This window comes from Aquarana catesbeiana, linkage group LG06 (assembly GCF_042186555.1).
Source record: "Aquarana catesbeiana isolate 2022-GZ linkage group LG06, ASM4218655v1, whole genome shotgun sequence".
Classification (NCBI taxonomy): Eukaryota; Metazoa; Chordata; class Amphibia; order Anura; family Ranidae; genus Aquarana; species Aquarana catesbeiana.
The window spans coordinates 398,544,958-398,562,491 of NC_133329.1; the positions used below are offsets into that span (position 1 = coordinate 398,544,958).

Here is a 17,534-nt window from a genome sequence, read left to right on the forward strand (position 1 = left end):
CAGCTCAACCTACTGAATGAAAATGAGAATAAAAAATATTCAAGTTATTATTCCTTTTCACTTACCCCCCTCCTCCAAGACATTCCTTTTCTAATTTGTACCCCCTCACTGACCCACCCACTTACCCTACATATTGTGTGTGTGTGTGTGTGTGTGTGTGTGTATATATATATATATATATAGAGAGAGAGAGAGATCTATTTTGAAGGGGGTGTCTAGTCTTGCTGTGGGGGGGGAACTTATGTTGCTGGGAGGGATCTACTATTGAGGGAGGGGTCTATTGTTGCCAGCTGCTAGATTTTTTTTTTGGGGGGGGGCTCGTCCGGGATAAGAACCCGGGACCCTGTGACTGCTCTATTGTTGCTGGTGTGGGTCTATTGTTACAGGATGAGGGGGGATGGTTTGTTGCTGGGGGGGGGAATAAATTGGTGCTGGGGAGGTCTATTGTTGCTGGATGCAGGGAATCTATTTTACTGCTTTTTCTGGTTATCATTAAATTCCATACAAATGATTTAGCGCCACGGAATGAATGGTTATGTATTCTCTAAAAGGAGTAGGGGGCAGAGATAAAGGGTGACTGGCAGTGTTAATTTTGTCGACTAAAATATCTAAGTCGACTTAATCAATACTATTTTAGTCTACTAAAATACAACTAAAACTAAAACAATTCAGATGAATAAAATACGACCAAAACTAAAATGGCATTTTAGTCAAAAGACTATGACTAAAACTAAATAGAATGTATATCACAACGGCTAAATCTGTGTGTGTAGTGCATGTTCAAACTTTAATACCATAAATAATAAACATGTTATTAGATTTTTACTCCCGGAGTATATAATATTTTTCAGTTCTATAGAAATAATGCATTCAAATTTAACTAAACCCATTAGCGTTTAGTCGACTAAAATGTTCTGGAGATTTTAGTTGACTAAAATACAACTAAAACTAAAATAACTCAGATGACTAAAATATGACTAAAACTAAAACAACTCAGATGACTAAAATACGACTAAAACTAAAACTAAAACAACTCAGAAGACTAAAATACGACTAAAACTGAAATGGAATTTTAGCCAAAAGACTATAACTAAAACGAAATCTAAATTTGATGTCAAAATTTAACACTGGTGACTGGGAAGGTGGGAGTAAGTATTCTATTATTGTCCAAGCAGTCACCACACTCTGTCTTGTTCAATCGTTCGACCGGCCATGCCCTTTCTCAGGTACATATGTACCCAATGAAGGGTGGGGATGCTAGAAATTGCTGTATTGTACATTTCTGTGTACTTGGATAATACACTTTTTCAAAGATTGAGCAAGACAAGGTGTGTGGTGACTTCTGGAACAATATATGATTTATGACCGATTGGAGCCTCTCAGTCTCCTGTCCCTGGTGAGTGGTTTAATGACTACACATGGATACCGCATCTTACTTGCTAAGGCCTCTTGCACACGATACTCCTGTTTAAGCATCTATTTGTTCAGCATGTTTGTATGTATTTGCGCGCATTTTTGCGCATATGCGTTTACGCAATTTGGCGCAAACGTATTCTCGCATTCACAATATGTTAATGGACATGTGCACACAAATGTGCAAGCAAATGCGCGCATGAGGCGTAAATTACTGACCAAAAATGCAGATTTTTCTAGTTTTTTTTTCACTAAAGAATACACAGCGCTTGTTTAAGCGCCCATGTGCATAGGCACATTACAATGAATGGGCTGTATTTTAGCTCAGTAAAAAAATAAGCTCTACTGATATTTTTCAAGCTGCAGTGTGCAAGAGGCCTAATAGATGTACAGTATCTCACAAAAGTAAGTACACCCCTCACATTTTTGTAAATATTTTATTATATCTTTTCATGTGACAACACTGAAGAAATGACACTTTGCTACAATGTAAAGTAGTGAGTGTACAGCTTGTATAACAGTGTAAATTTGCTGTCCCCTCAAAATAACTCAACACACAGCCATTAATGTCTAAACCGCTGGCAACAAAAGTGAGTACACCCCTAAGTGAAAATGTCCAAATTGGGCCCAATTAGCCATTTTCCCTCCCTGGTGTCATGTGACTCGTTAGTGTTACAAGGTCTCAGGTGTGAATGGGGAGCAGGTGTGTTTAAATTTGGTGTTATCGCTCTCACTCTCTCATACTGGTCACTGGGAGTTCAACATGCCACCTCATGGCAAAGAACTCTCTGAGGATCTGAAAAAAAGAATTGTTGCTCTACATAAAGATGGCCTAGGCTATAAGAAGATAAGTTTTTTGGAACCTCTAAGGGGATTTTTGAGGCAATGAAATATAGATTGAAAATTAGATTAAAAAGTCAATTTATTAGTATAAGTCAAAATTAAAGGGATACAAAATCATTACAGTAATAACACATAAATAATAACAATTCAAATTTTAGGCCAAAATATAATCTGTACTAAGTAGCAATGATTCCATAAAAGAGAGGTGTAGGAGAAAAAGTGATGTATCTCACTACTAGGGATGAGCCGAACACCCCCCTGTTCGGTTCGCACCAGAACATGCGAACAGGAAAAAAGTTCGTTCGAACATGCGAACACCGTTAAAGTCTATGGGACACGAACATGAATAATCAAAAGTGCTAATTTTAAAGGCTTATATGAAAGTTATTGTCATAAAAAGTGTTTGGGGACCTGGGTCCTGCCCCAGGGGACATGGATCAATGCAAAAAAAAGTTTTAAAAACGGCCGTTTTTTCAGGAGCAGTGATTTTAATAATGCTTAAAGTCAAACAATAAAAGTGTAATATCCCTTTAAATTTCGTACCTGGGGGGTGTCTATAGTATGCCTGTAAAGGGGCGCATGTTTCCTGTGTTTAGAACAGTCTGACAGCAAAATGACATTTTGAAGGAAAAAACTCATTTAAAACTACTCGCGGCTATTGCATTGCCGACAATACACATAGAAGTTCATTGATAAAAACGGCATGGGAATTCCCCAAAGGGGAACCCCGAACCAAAATTAAAAAAAAAAAAATGACGTGGGAGTCCTCCTAAATTCCATACCAGGCCCTTCAGGTCTGGTATGGATATTAAGGGGAACCCCGGCCAAAATGTAAAAAAAAAATGACGTGGGGTTCCCCCTAAATTCCATACCAGACCCTTCAGGTCTGGTATGGATTTTAAGGGGAACCCCGCGCCAAAAAAAAAAAAAAAAAACGGCGTGGGGTCCCCCCAACAATCCATACCAGACCCTTATCCGAGCACGCAACCTGGCAGGCCGCAGGAAAAGAGGGGGGGACGAGAGTGCGGCCCCCCCTCCCTCCTGAACCGTACCAGGCCACATGCCCTCAACATTGGGAGGGTGCTTTGGGGTAGCCCCCCAAAACACCTTGTCCCCATGTTGATGAGGACAAGGGCCTCATCCCCACAACCCTGGCCGGTGGTTGTGGGGGTCTGCGGGCGGGGGGCTTATCGGAATCTGGAAGCCCCCTTTAACAAGGTGACCCCCAGATCCCGGCCCCCCCCTGTGTGAAATGGTAAGGGGGTACATAAGTACCCCTACCATTTCACGAAGAAAGTGTCAAAAATGTTAAAAATGACAAGAGACAGTTTTTGACAATTCCTTTATTTAAATGCTTCTTCTTTCTTCTATCTTCCTTCATCTTCTGGTTCTTCTGGTTCTTCTGGCTCTTCTGGTTCTTCCTCCGGCGTTCTCGTCCAGCATCTCCTCCGCGGCGTCTTCTGTCTTCTTCTCCTCGGGCCGCTCCGCACCCATGGCATGGGGGGGAGGCTCCCGCTCTTCTCTTCTTCTTTTTTTCTCTTCTTCTTTTCTTCTTTTCTTCTCCGGGCCGCTCCGCAATCCATGCTGGCATGGAGGGAGGCTCCCGCTGTGTGACGGCGCTCCTCGTCTGACAGTTCTTAAATAACGGGGGGGCGGGGCCACCCGGTGACCCCGCCCCCCTCTGACGCACGGTGACTTGACGGGACTTCCCTGTGGCATTCCCCGTGACGTCACAGGGAAGTCCCGTCAAGTCACCGTGCGTCAGAGGGGGGCGGGGTCACCGGGTGGCCCCGCCCCCCCCCCCCGTTATTTAAGAACTGTCAGACGAGGAGCGCCGTCACACAGCGGGAGCCTCCCTCCATGCCAGCATGGATTGCGGAGCGGCCCGGAGAAGAAAAGAAGAAAAGAAGAAGAGAAGAAGAGAAGAAAAGAAGAAGAGAAGAGCGGGAGCCTCCCCCCCATGCCATGGGTGCGGAGCGGCCCGAGGAGAAGAAGATAGAAGACGCCGCGGAGGAGATGCTGGACGAGAACGCCGGAGGAAGAACCAGAAGAGCCAGAAGAACCAGAAGAACCAGAAGATGAAGGGAGATAGAAGAAAGAAGAAGCATTTAAATAAAGGAATTGTCAAAAACTGTCTCTTGTCATTTTTAACATTTTTGACACTTTCTTCGTGAAATGGTAGGGGTACTTATGTACCCCCTTACCATTTCACACAGGGGGGGGGCCGGGATCTGGGGGTCACCTTGTTAAAGGGGGCTTCCAGATTCCGATAAGCCCTCCGCCCGCAGACCCCCACAACCACCGGCCAGGGTTGTGGGGATGAGGCCCTTGTCCTCATCAACATGGGGACAAGGTGTTTTGGGGGGCTACCCCAAAGCACCCTCCCAATGTTGAGGGCATGTGGCCTGGTACGGTTCAGGAGGGAGGGGGGGCCGCACTCTCGTCCCCCCCTCTTTTCCTGCGGCCTGCCAGGTTGCGTGCTCGGATAAGGGTCTGGTATGGATTGTTGGGGGGACCCCACGCCGTTTTTTTTTTTTTTTTTTTTTGGCGCGGGGTTCCCCTTAAAATCCATACCAGACCTGAAGGGTCTGGTATGGAATTTAGGGGGAACCCCACGTCATTTTTTTTTTTAAATTTTGGCCGGGGTTCCCCTTAATATCCATACCAGACCTGAAGGGCCTGGTATGGAATTTAGGGGGACTCCCACGTCATTTTTTTTTTTAAATTTTGGTTCGGGGTTCCCCTTTGGGGAATTCCCATGCCGTTTTTATCAATGAACTTCTATGTGTATTGTCGGCAATGCAATAGCCGCGAGTAGTTTTAAATGAGTTTTTTCCTTCAAAATGTCATTTTGCTGTCAGACTGTTCTAAACACAGGAAACATGCGCCCCTTTACAGGCACACTATAGACACCCCCCAGGTACGAAATTTAAAGGGATATTACACTTTTATTGATTGACTTTAAGCATTATTAAAATCACTGCTCCTGAAAAAACGGCCGTTTTTAAAACTTTTTTTTGCATTGATCCATGTCCCCTGGGGCAGGACCCAGGTCCCCAAACACTTTTTATGACAATAACTTGCATATTAGCCTTTAAAATTAGCACTTTTGATTTCTCCCATAGACTTTTAAAGGGTGTTCCGCGGCATTCGAATTTGCCGCGAACACCCCAAATTGTTCGCTGTTCGGTGAACTTGCGAACAGCCAATGTTCGAGTCGAACATGAGTTCGACTCGAACTCGAAGCTCATCCCTACTCACTACCCCTTGAGGTCACCAGAGGTGACAACCGTAGTGTGGAGTAGTAGAATTCCAACGCATTTCAACATACATATTTCACAAGTCTTCTTCAGGGAAATACATCACAGTCTAGAAAACCAAGAATCATAATGTTACAATCAATAGAAAATATATATAAATGTGTATATCCTCCATCAAAATGAGATTATCACAGACACTCACGTCCTCCCAGGGCATCTCAAAAATTTATTGTGATCACTCATGTCAAGATAGGGGGTCCCACACCTCAGGATGTTGATACTGTCCTATAACTCTACAAGACGACTGGATACTGAAAAGATCCCAGTGTTGGGCGTTTTGCAGCATAAAATAGCTGTCTAGAAAAATAGGGCAAATTAATATCCGATAGTGAGAGGAGCGGAGAGAGAGAGAGAAAAAGAAGAAAAAGAAAAAAAGAAAAAAGAGAAAGAAGAACAAAAAAGGAAAAAAGAGAAAAAAGGGAGAGAGAAAAAAAAAAAAAAAAAATTTCAATCTATATTTCATTGCCTCTAAAATCCCCTTAGAGGTTCCAAAAAACTTATAAATTGTTATATGGGATGACGGCAATGACACATCCACACCACCGAGGTCATATGTATATATAAAAAAAAAAGGCTATAAGAAGATTGCCAAGACCCTCAAACTGAGCTGCAGCACGGTGGCCAAGACCTTACAGTGGTATAACAGGACAGGTTCCTCTCAGAACAGGCCTCGCCATGGTCGACCAAAGAAGTTGAGTTCACGTGCTCAGCGTCATATCCAGAGGTTGTCTTTGGGAAATAGACATATGAGTGCTGCCAGCATTGCTGCAGAGGTTGAAGGGGTGGGGGGGTCAGCCTGTCAGTGCTCAGACCATACGCCGCACACTGCATCAAATTGGTCTGCATGTCTGTCATCCCAGAAGGAAGCCTCTTCTAAAGATGATGCACAAGAAAGCCCACAAACAGTTTGCTGAAGACAAGCAGACTAAGGACATGAATTACTGGAACCATGTCCTGTGGTCTGATGAGACCAAGATAAACTTATTTGGTTCAGATGGTGACAAGCGTGTGTGGGGGGCAACCAGGTGAGGAGTACAAAGACAAGTGTGTCTTGTCTACAGTCAAGCATGGTGGTGGGAGTGTCATGGTCTGGGGCTACATGAGTGCTGCCGGCACTGGGGAGCTACAGTTCATTGAGGGAACCATGAATGCCAACATGTACTGTGATATACTGAAGCAGAGCATGATCCCCTCCCTTCAGAGACTGGGCCGCAGGGCAGTATTCCAACATAACGACCCCAAACACACCTCCAAGACCACCACTGCCTTGCTAAAGAAGCTGAGGGTAAAGGTGATCCTCAAATGGAAGGTGGAGGAGCGCAAGGTCTCCAACATCCACCAGCTCCGTGATGTCGTCATGGAGGAGTGGAAGAGGACTCCAGTGACAACCTGTGAAGCTCTGGTGACCTCCATGCCCAAGAGGGTTAAGGCAGTGCTGGAAAATAATGGTGGCCACACAAAATATTGACACTTTGGGCCCAATTTGGACATTTTCACTTAGGGGTGTACTCACTTTTGTTGCCAGCGGTTTAGACATTAATGGCTGTGTGTTGAGTTATTTTGAGGGGACAGCAAATTTACACTGTTATACAAGCTGTACACTCACTGCTTTACATTGTAGCAAAGTGTCATTTCTTCAGTGTTGTCACATGAAAAGATAGAAGAAAAGATTTACAAAAATGTGAGGGGGTGTACTAACTTTTGTGAGATACTGTATATGAAAAAAACTATACAGACTATACCGTAAAATGTTTTATAAACCTAAAGTAAAGGAACAAGAGATAACGAACTTCAAAGTAGAAAATAAATATGTTTAATTTAGGTTTGATTTCAGCCTTTAACCACTTAAGGACCGGAAGGATTTAAACTCTTAATGACCAGGCCATGTTTTGTGATATGCACTGCGTCACTTTAACTGACAATTGCGCGGTCGTGCAACGCTGTACCCAAACAAGATTGATGTCCTTTTTTCCCCACAGATAGAGCTTTCTTTTGGTGGTATTTGATCGCCTCTGCAGTTTTTATTTTTTGCGCTAGAAACAAAAAAAAGAGCGACAATTTCAAAAAATACACAATATTTTTTACTTTCTGCTATAAAACACATCCAATAAAAAAATGTAAAAAAACAAATTTCTTCCTCAGTTTAGGCCGATATATATTCTTTTACATATTTTTGGTAATAAAAAATCTCAATAAGCGTATATTGATTGGTTTGCGCAAGTTATAGTGTCTACAAAATAAGGGAAAGATTTATGGCATTTTTTTCTTTTGTTTTTTGTTTTATTAGTAATGGCGGTGATCAGCGTTTTTTTTTTGCGGGACTGCAAAATTGCGGCGGACAGATCAGTCCCTTTTGACAATTTTTTTTTTTTTTTTGGACCATTGACATTTATACAGCGATCAGAGCTAAAAATAGCCACTGATTACTGTATTAATGTCACTGGCAGGGAAGGGGTTAACACTAGGGGGCGATCAAGGGGTTAAGTGTGTCCTAGGGTGGCGTTTCTAACTGTGGGGGGGGGTGGGATTGACTGGGAATAGAGAGAGATCGCTGTTCCTGATCACTAGGAACAGACGATCTCACTGATCTCTCCTGTCAGAACGGGGATCTGCTTCGTTTACACTGGCAGAGCCCCGTTCTGCCTCTCTGAGGAGCGATCGTGGGTGTCCGGCCGACATCGCGGGCGCCAGACCCGCGCATCAGCTCCCCCTGCTGTGCGCCCCACAGTGACTCATGCAGGAAAGGACGTACGGGTAAGTCATTTTGTGCAATATATATGTGATGGGCAGTCCTTATGTGGTTGTAAACCCTTACATATACCTACCCAGTGAAGTGACTGGCATCAGTTCATACATAGAGATGAAACAAATCATCCTACACGAGTTGTACCTGTTTATCTGCAGCATTCTCTTCTCTACATCCATTCAAAGTGCTGAATTTATAAGCTTGTCTGAGAGTTCAGAAAAAACGGGGCGAAGAGCTGAATTTACCCTCTGCAGAGCTCAGTAAAGAGAGTTCTGAGAGCCGATTGGAGGGAAGAGAAGGTAAGGGAACCCCCCCTCCCCCCGCCTCCACACAGGAACAGAGCTGAGGTTGTCAATCTGCTGGTGCTCCCTCCGATGTCACCATTTTTCTCTTGGTGTCAGGAAAAATTGTCAGTAGTGGCTCATGCTGATAGCAGAGGAACGAAGCAGCAGACAGAAATGACACTTGGTGCTCTGGATTGAGACAAGTACACACTATAGGGGGGATATGTTTTGTTCATATTTCATGTCTGAGGTTTACAACCACTTTAGGGCCACATTCATAGCGGGAATGAGAAGAAGCAATATTATTGTCTTTCACAATATCCCGTCCCGATAGTGACCCTCGGCAGTTGGAGTCAGAGAGCCTGCCCAAGGTCAATTGTTGTAACCTGCCGGGGAATCTATTGTCACTAGCAAGATCTATTGTGTAGGGGATGTCTATTCTTGCTGAAGAGGTCTATTGTTGCTGGGGGGGTCTTATGTTGCTGGGTGGGATCTCCTGTTGAAGGCGGGGGTCTATTGCTGCTGGGGGATTTTTTTTCTTTTCTTGGGGGCTCATCCGGGATATGAACCCGGGACCTCTCGGAGCTGGGAGATCTATTGTTGTTATAGATACTTGATGTCATATTTCCAATAATTCTGTTTTCCTCCAGGTGGATTCTTTAGACCACGTCCTGAAGGATACAGAAGATCACTACGCCTCCCAGTTAATGGAACTGAACCACATGCTTGCCGGACTCCAAGACGAGCTGGCCGCCTGCCGATCCGACATCGAGCGCCAAGTTCGAGATTACGACGCCCTGCTGAACTTGAAGTCCAAGTTGGAGAATGAAATTCACGACTACCGAACGCTGCTGGAGGGTGTCACTGACAAGTGAGACAAAGGAGGGTTCCCTATTTCCTTGGGCGCTGTGGGCTGCCATTTACTTTAAGTCCAAAGCAAACTTTTAAAATCTGTTGCAATCCTAACACCCCTCCCCCCCCCCAATCCAGTCTTTTTCCACCCAGGAAATCTGTCATGAGAAGTATGTGGTCTGCCATTACTGACCTCTGTTCGAAAAGTCTAGGTCGCTTGTAGACATGTGCAATTGGTTTAGTTCCGAATTCGTTTTCTTAACTAATTTTAACAAATTAATTTCGAATTCCAAAATTTGGAAATTTAAAAATTTGGAAATTTAAAAATTCGGAAAATTTTAAGATTCGGAAATTCAAAAAGTTGGAAATGAAAAAATTTGGAAATTCAAAAATTCGGAAATTCAAAAATTCTAAAATTTGGAAGTTTGAAAATCTAAAAAGAAGAATGAAAATCCGAAAATCTGAAATAATAACTAACTAATAATAACTATTAAATTATAGGTATTGGAATTCCCTTTCAAATCTGGCTGTTAGTGAACGTAACGAATACAAATTTATCCGAAGTTACGAATTATCTGAAATAATGAATGCCGCATCTAAAAGAATGGAAAGTAACAATCTAATAATAATAAATAATAATAACAATAATAAAACCTTTTTATTATTATTTATTATTATTAATTTGTTCCATTTCATTTGTTTAGATGCGGCATTCGTTATTTTGGATAATCCGTAACTTCAGGTACATTTGTATTCGTTACATTCACAAACAGCCAAATTTGAAAGGAAATTCCAACACCTATAATTTAATAGTTAGTTATTATTAGTTAGTTATTATTTTAAATTTTTACTGATTTTCTTGCTTTTTTTCAGATTATCAAAATTTTCGGATTTTCGAATTATCGGATTTCCGAATCTTTGAATTTCCGTATTTTCAAATTCCAAAAATTCGGAAATTTGAAAGTTCGGAAATTTGAAAATTTGGAAATTCGGAAATTCGACAATTCAAAATTCCGGATTTTCGAATTTCCGAAAAAAAAACAAAAAAAAGCAAAAAAAGAATGAAACGAAAACTAACAAACTTTTTGTCAGTGCACATGTCTAGTCGCTTGTCATTCTGAGCCTCCATACTTGATTTAGAACAAGCATGCAGCAAGTGAAGTCAGATTTCCCGATGTGCCATTTTTTTTTTCCAGTTCAGTGACTCAAAGTTTTTTTTTTATCAGAGGTTCAGCATGACAGCCAGGCAATTAGCTTTTTCAGCAGTAGGTCATCACTGGCAGACCACATTTCATTCTCAGCAGATTTCCTTCCTTTCTTAAAGCAATGTTTCATTATTAACCGTTTTGCGCCCCCGCCCAACGTCATATGACGTCGTCGACTTTGAGCGGTTATATCTGAACAATAGGTGCAGCTACAGGCACCATTCAGATATCTTCTTTTAGAGCCGGCGATTCCCTTCACCATAAGAACAATCATAGCGACCAGTGACGGATGTTGACGATAAGAGATTTCGGGTGGGCCAGATGGTCCCCGAAGTCTCTATGATCATTCGGAGGCCGGACGCGATGTTATAACTTCATGCCCGGCCTCTGCATTTGAAAAAATGCCGCCGCCTCGGCTGGGAAGCTGAGATCTTTTTTTTTTTTTTTTTTTTTAATTTCAGGCTTCCCAGCTTAGAGGAGAAATCTGGAGACTTATTGACCCCATATGTCACTGTAAAGAGGACCTGTCATGCCATATTCTTATTACAAGGGATGTTTACATTCCTTGTAATAGGAATAAAAGTGATCAAAAAATAAATGTAAAAAATGTAAAAAAGAAAGCATCAAAATAGAAAAATAAAACTGAAATTAACGATAAAAAAATATTTAAAAAATGTAAAAAAGAAAGCATCAAAATAGAAAAACAAAAGTAAAATTAACGATAATTTTTTTTTTTAAAAATGTAAAAAAGAAAGCATCAAAATAGAAAAATAAAAGTAAAATTAACGATAAAAAAATATTTAAAAAATGTAAAAAAGAAAGCATCAAAATAGAAAAATAAAACTAAAATTAACGATAAAAAAATATTTAAAAAATGTAAAAAAGAAAGCATCAAAATAGAAAAATAAAAGTAAAATTAACGATAAAAAAAAATAAATAAATAAATACAAATTTAAAAGCACCCCCGTATGCTCGCAGAAGCGAACACATGCGTAGGTCCCACCCACATATGTAAACAACGTTCAAACCACCCATGTGAAGTATCGCCGCAAACGTCAGGGCGAGAGCAATAATTCTAGCACAAGACCTCCTCTGTAACTCTAAACAGGTAGCCTCTAAAAAAAATATATATATCTTAAAGCGTCGTCTACGGGGATTTTGAAGCACCGATATTTGGCGCCGTTCCACAAACATGCGCAATTTTAAAGCGTGACATGTTAGGTATCTATTTACTCAGCTTAACATCAGCTTTCACATTGTTAAAAAAAATGGGCTAACTTTACTGTTTTTTTTTAATGCATTAATTTAAATATATTTTTAATTTTTTAATAAATTAATTCATTTAATTTCCAAATAAAAGACGTTTGAAAAATTGCTGCGCAAATACCACGCGAGATAAAAAGTTGCAACGACCACCATTTTATTCCCTAGGGTCTCTGCTAAAAAAAAAAAAAAAAAAAAATGTATAATGTTTGGGGGTTCTGAGTAATTTTGTAGCAAAAAAAAAAAGATTTTTACATGTAGGAGAGAAGTTTCAGAATTGGCCCGGTAGGCAAGTGGTTTAAATACATCATGTGACGGATATTTTCTATTGCAGAGATGGACCCGAGAATCCGGGACAAGGGGGTAAGTGAGCTTTCGGTAAGCAGAAAAAGAAGGTAGTGTTTTTTTCCAAAATTCTAAAACATGTAAAGCTATTTGCTTTGCTAATAGCTGCACTCCAATCATGTAATCATCAAATGCGTTTTTTAAATGCACCTTAATTTTGTAATCTGTACAACACAGCTCAGACTGAGAGAAGGGCAGCATCAAGGACCAATCAGCTGTACCTTGCTGGCTTAGGACTGGAAGGAAGATCAGGGTGGGTAGAGGGGGATGGGCTACTGCAGCTCATTCACTAATCGCAAAGTGAGGGAGGAGAGGTTACTGGCTTGCTTAGCCGCAGTTCAGAAAAGTTAGGAGTTTTGAGTAGAGCTCTCCAATCAGCAGAGAGCGTTACGGATTGCAAACTTATAGACGTGACCCAGCGGGGAGAGGGGGGGAGTGTCGGAACTCTTCAGAGAGACCACTGCTTCCAGAGAGGGCAAGAAGTCCTTTGATGCAGGGGACAGGCTCTTCTACTCAGGCAGTGGCTGCTTTCTATGGCTTGGATTACTTTACACCTAGGCGTGTGTGTGCCTGCCGCGTTTTGCTGGGACATGGGAGCCCATTCATTTGAATGGGCTGCCGTTGCGCCTGCGTTTGCACCTTTTTCAAAACGCGGCCTGCAGGGAAATTGCGTGGTCATTTTGACCAAGCAGTTTACCTGCGGTTCCTGTACCCGCAAACGAGCTGCATTTTTATATATGAGTGGGGGCGCCATTTAGCATGGCAGCCCCCAACGTTTTCAATGCAGGCGGGTGCGCAGAATCGCTGCGATTTCCACACTCGCGTAGATATGAACCGAGCCGAAAAACAAACTGCAGGTCAGGTTTGCATAACCTTTTTGATTTGACAAACCTGGAATGTTTTTAGCTGAAACTGAAAGTTAAAGCTGAAATGTATGCATGGAGAACCTTCCCTTGTTTTCTTCATCAACATGCACTTTAAAATGTTCCGTAAAAAACATTTTAGAAATGCCTCTTCTGAGACCCAGCGACATCATTCTCTGCTTCGATCTGCTGGTCTTTTGTGAGAGGGGCTAACAGGCTCTTGTAAAAGTCACGGCACCCAGCCTCTCTTTTTCAAGAGTGTAATATTAAAAAAAAAAAAAAAAAACACATCCCAGCATCCCTTTAGACATGCTTCTCCCTGGTGGCGGCTGCAAACTTAAAGTGGAGTTCCGCTTTAAAAAAAAAAATTAAAAGTCAGCAGCTACAAATACTGCAGCTGCTGACTTTTAAAAATCGGAAACTCACCTGTCCCGGGGTCCAGTGATGCGGGGGAATGAAGCCCCGCCCATCTCCCCCTCCTCTCTGCGGCGCCGGCATTCTAATGTGGGCGCCCGGCTGTGGCTTCACACCTGGGCACCCACTGTGCATGCGCGAGCCGCGCCGTGACCGGCCGAGCAATCATCTGGGACCTGTGACGTGTCCCAGATGATTGCTGAGAGGGGGGGGGGGGGGGAAGAGGTGATCTCCCTTCCGGTGCCCCAGGAGGAAGTGGGAGCTGGGAACCTTTAAAAAGAGGGTATCTGTCCCCCCCCCCCAAAAAAAAAATGACATGCCAAATTGGCATGGCATGTCAGGGGGTCACCTCCCTTAAAGCGGAAGTTCCATATTTAGGTGGAACTCCACTTTAAGCTGTGCAATCTGCTGATCAGTTGCTTGAGCATGCACCACTAAAGGGATGCTGGGGAGGCGTTCTTACACTTAATGCTCACAAACACAACCATTGAGGGCAGGGAAAGGGGGATAGCTTTTATAGGTGGGGCAACATCAGTATGGGTCAAGAGGAATGGGGATGATGTCATTCAGATTGGTAATGATAATACGAATAATAATACTTAAAGAAGATTCGTTCTCTCCCTCTCTGTATGAAAGGGGTCTAAATGCATGAAGATAAAAAGACTTCTGTGTGCAGCAGACCCCCAATATTTACCTGAGCCCCATCTTGATCCAGCGAAGTGGGACAAGAGATTCGGCTCTCCGGGACTCTCCCTCCTCATTGGCTAAGACAGCAGCAAAGCGCCATTGGCTCCCGCTGCTGTCAGTCAAAGTCAGCTGAGGAGAGAGAGGGGGTGGGGCCAGTCCATTGCTCCATTTCTAAACGGACACAGAGCAGCGGCTCGGCTGGGATGCCCCCATAGCAAGCAACAGGAGGGAGGAGCCAGGAGCACCGGCGAGGAACCAGAGGAGATTGGGGAATTTTGTGCCATTCTACTTTGCAAAATCTCTTAAACTCAATCAGGTCGGATGGGGACAGTCGGTGCACAGCCATTTTCAGATCTCTCCAGAGATGTTCAATCGGGTTTAGGTCAGGGCTCCTGCTGGGCCACTCAAGAACATTCGCAGAGTTGTCCCTAAGACACTCCTGTGTTGTCTTGACTGTGTGCTTAGGATGGTTGTCATGTTGGAAGGTGAACCTTCAGCCCAGTCTGAGGTCCCGAGTGCTTTGGAACAGGTTTTTATTGAGGATATCTCTGAACTTTGCTCCATTCAGCTTTCCCTCAACCCTGACCAGTCTCCCTGCTGCTGACAAACACATGCCTGACGAAGGCGTCCTACGCGGCTCCGAAAAACACTACACTGCTTTGTGATGTGATCTTTTTTGAATAAAAAAAAAAAAAAAAAAAACTTTTGAACAAAATAGATGATCCTTGGTGTATTGGCGAATATCTACATATCATATAAGTTCCAGTATCCAGCTGGTGATCACTACAGGACCCAGTAGCCTAAAGAGCTTATTCCAGGAACGTGTGCCATGAGAATGTGGACTACTGCTGACAAACACCCCCAGACCATGATGCTGCCACCACCATGCTTCACTGTTGGGATGGTATTGGGCAGGTGATGAGCAGTGCCTGGTTTCCTCCAGATATAATGTTTAGAATTGAAGCCAAACAGTTCAATCTTAGTTTCATCAGACCAGAGAATCGTGTTCCTCAGTCTGAGAGTCCTTCACGTGCTTTTTTTTTTTTTTTTTCCAAACTCAAAGTGGGCTTTCATGTGTTGTTTTTACTGAGAAGAGGCTTCAGTTCATCCACTCTGCCATAAAGCTCAGATTGGTGGAGGGTTGCAGAGATGGTTGTCCTTCTGGAATTTTGTCCCATCTCCACCCAGGATGTTCATCGGGATCTTGGTCACCTCTCTAAGGCCTTTCTCCCTCGATTGCGCAGTTTGGCCGGGCGAACAGCTCTTGGAAGTCCTGGTTTTGTCAAAACTCTTCCATTTGAGAATTATGGAGGCCACTGTGCTCTTGGGAACCTTCAGCGCAGCAGAAATATTTTGAAGCCCTCCCCAGATGCCTTGTAATAACCCTGTCTCTGAGCTCTGTAGGCAGTTCTTTTGACTGCACGGCCTTTGCTCTGATACAGTGTGCATTGTCAGTTACAAGGCCTTTTATAGAGAGGTGTGTGTGCCTTTCCAAATCATGTCCAATCAATGTAATTTACCACAGGTGGACCCCAATCAAGGTCTAGAAATATATCTCAGCAATGATCAAGAGAAATGGAAGGCACCTGAGATAAATATCAAGTGTTGTTGCAAAGGATCTTAATACTTATACCAATGTGATATTTCAGTTTTTCCACACATTTGCAAACATTTCTAAAATTCTGTTTTCACTCTGTCGTTGGGGGGGGCATCTGTAGATTAAAGAAAAATAAAAAAAAAAGAACCTAACCACTTACGGATGGCCGCACGCCGATATATGTCCTAAGTTTGAAGAGGAATATCGTTATAGCAGCAGCTAGCTGCCATAACCCCGGTATCCTCTTCTTCGGCTGGCGGTCCGCTTCCCGATAATAGTGGTCTCTGCGGCGGATTCGCCGAGAGATCACTTTTATTGCCAGCGGGGAGAGGGCCCCTCCCGTCGCGCTACAGTGCCCTCCACCGCTTACCAGAGCCGTCGGCAGCGGCGATCGGATCCTTTCTGATGCTGGGTATGGAGACGAGTGAGGGGAAGATGGCCCCCACCCGTCTCCATACCATTGTAGGGCGGAAGCGACGTCAAAACGTCAGTTCCGTCCATAGATCTTAAAGGGCCATTTTTTTTTTTAAATGACAAAATTTGTATTTTTATTTTTTTTATTGCATTTTAGTGTAAATATGAGATCTGAGGTCTTTTTGACCCCAGATCTCATATTTAAGAGGTCCTGTCATGCTTTTTTCTATTACAAGAGATGTTTACATTCCTTGTAATAGGAATAAAAGTGACACAATTTTTTATTTTTTTTTTAAAAAGTGTAAAAATAAAAAAGGGATAAGAAAAAATAAATACATTTTTAAAACGCGCCCCATCCCGCCGAGCTCGCATGCAGAAGCAAACGCATAGGTGAGTAGCGCCCGCATATGAAAACAGTGTTCAAACCACACATGTGAGGTATCGCCGCGATCAGTAGAGTGAGAGCAATAATTCTAACCTTAAACCTCCTCTGTAACTCAAAACATGGAACCTGTAGAATTTTTTAAACCTAGTCTATGGAGATTTTAAGGGTAAAAGTTTTCGCGAGCGGGCGCAGTTTTGAAGCGCGACATGTTGAGTATCAATTTACTCGGCGTAACATTATCTTTCACAATATAAAAAAAAAATAAATAAAAATTGGGCTAACTTTACTGTTGTCTTATTTTTTTTTTTTATATTTAAAAAATATATAAATATATTTAATGTAAAAAAAAAAAAAAAAAAAAAAAAAAAAGGGCGCTTGTAGAACCATTGCGCAAATACGGTGTGACAGAAAGTATTGCAACGACCGCCATTTTATTCTCTAGTGTGTTAGAAAAAAAAAAAATGTACACTGTTTGGGGGGTTCTAAATAATTTTCTAGCAAAAAAAAAAAAAACAAAAACGTTTTAACTTGTAAAACAACAAATCTCAGAAAGAGGCTCGGTCCTTAAGTGGTTAACAACTGTAGTATCAGGCTGCAACAAACATTGAAAAACGTGAAGGGGGTCTGAATACCTAATGAATGTATTTATTTTTAGGAGGCCTTTGCTTCCTTTATAAATAAAAAAGGATTATACAGATATTTATGTCTGGTGTAGATTACAATTATTGGAAATCTGACAGGTCCTCTCTGTCTATCCTGCAGCACCGAAGACTGTTCAGAAAGTGACAACCACCCAGCAGGAGATCATTGATGGGAAAGTTGTGTCCTCATCATCAAAGGAAGTTGTTAAATAAAAGCATTGTGAGATTAGAACTTCTGTAAATAAAAACTGCATTGCAATTA

The 17,534-nt window shown here is 42.4% G+C and overlaps 1 protein-coding gene across 2 annotated transcripts in view; it reads left to right on the forward strand.

Annotated features, from left to right (window-relative positions):
• Positions 1-17,534, forward strand: part of LOC141147229 (keratin, type I cytoskeletal 18-like) — a 41,658-nt gene extending 24,124 nt beyond the window's left edge. Inside the window, exons 6-8 of one of the 2 annotated variants that reach the window (XM_073634403.1) lie at positions 9,257-9,477; positions 12,261-12,304; positions 17,394-17,534. In XM_073634403.1, the coding sequence (XP_073490504.1) occupies positions 9,257-9,477; positions 12,261-12,297 (258 nt within the window). In that variant the 3' untranslated portion in view covers positions 12,298-12,304; positions 17,394-17,534. The remainder of the gene's footprint in view (positions 1-9,256; positions 9,478-12,260; positions 12,305-17,393) is intronic. The other variant, XM_073634402.1, reaches the window with a different exon arrangement.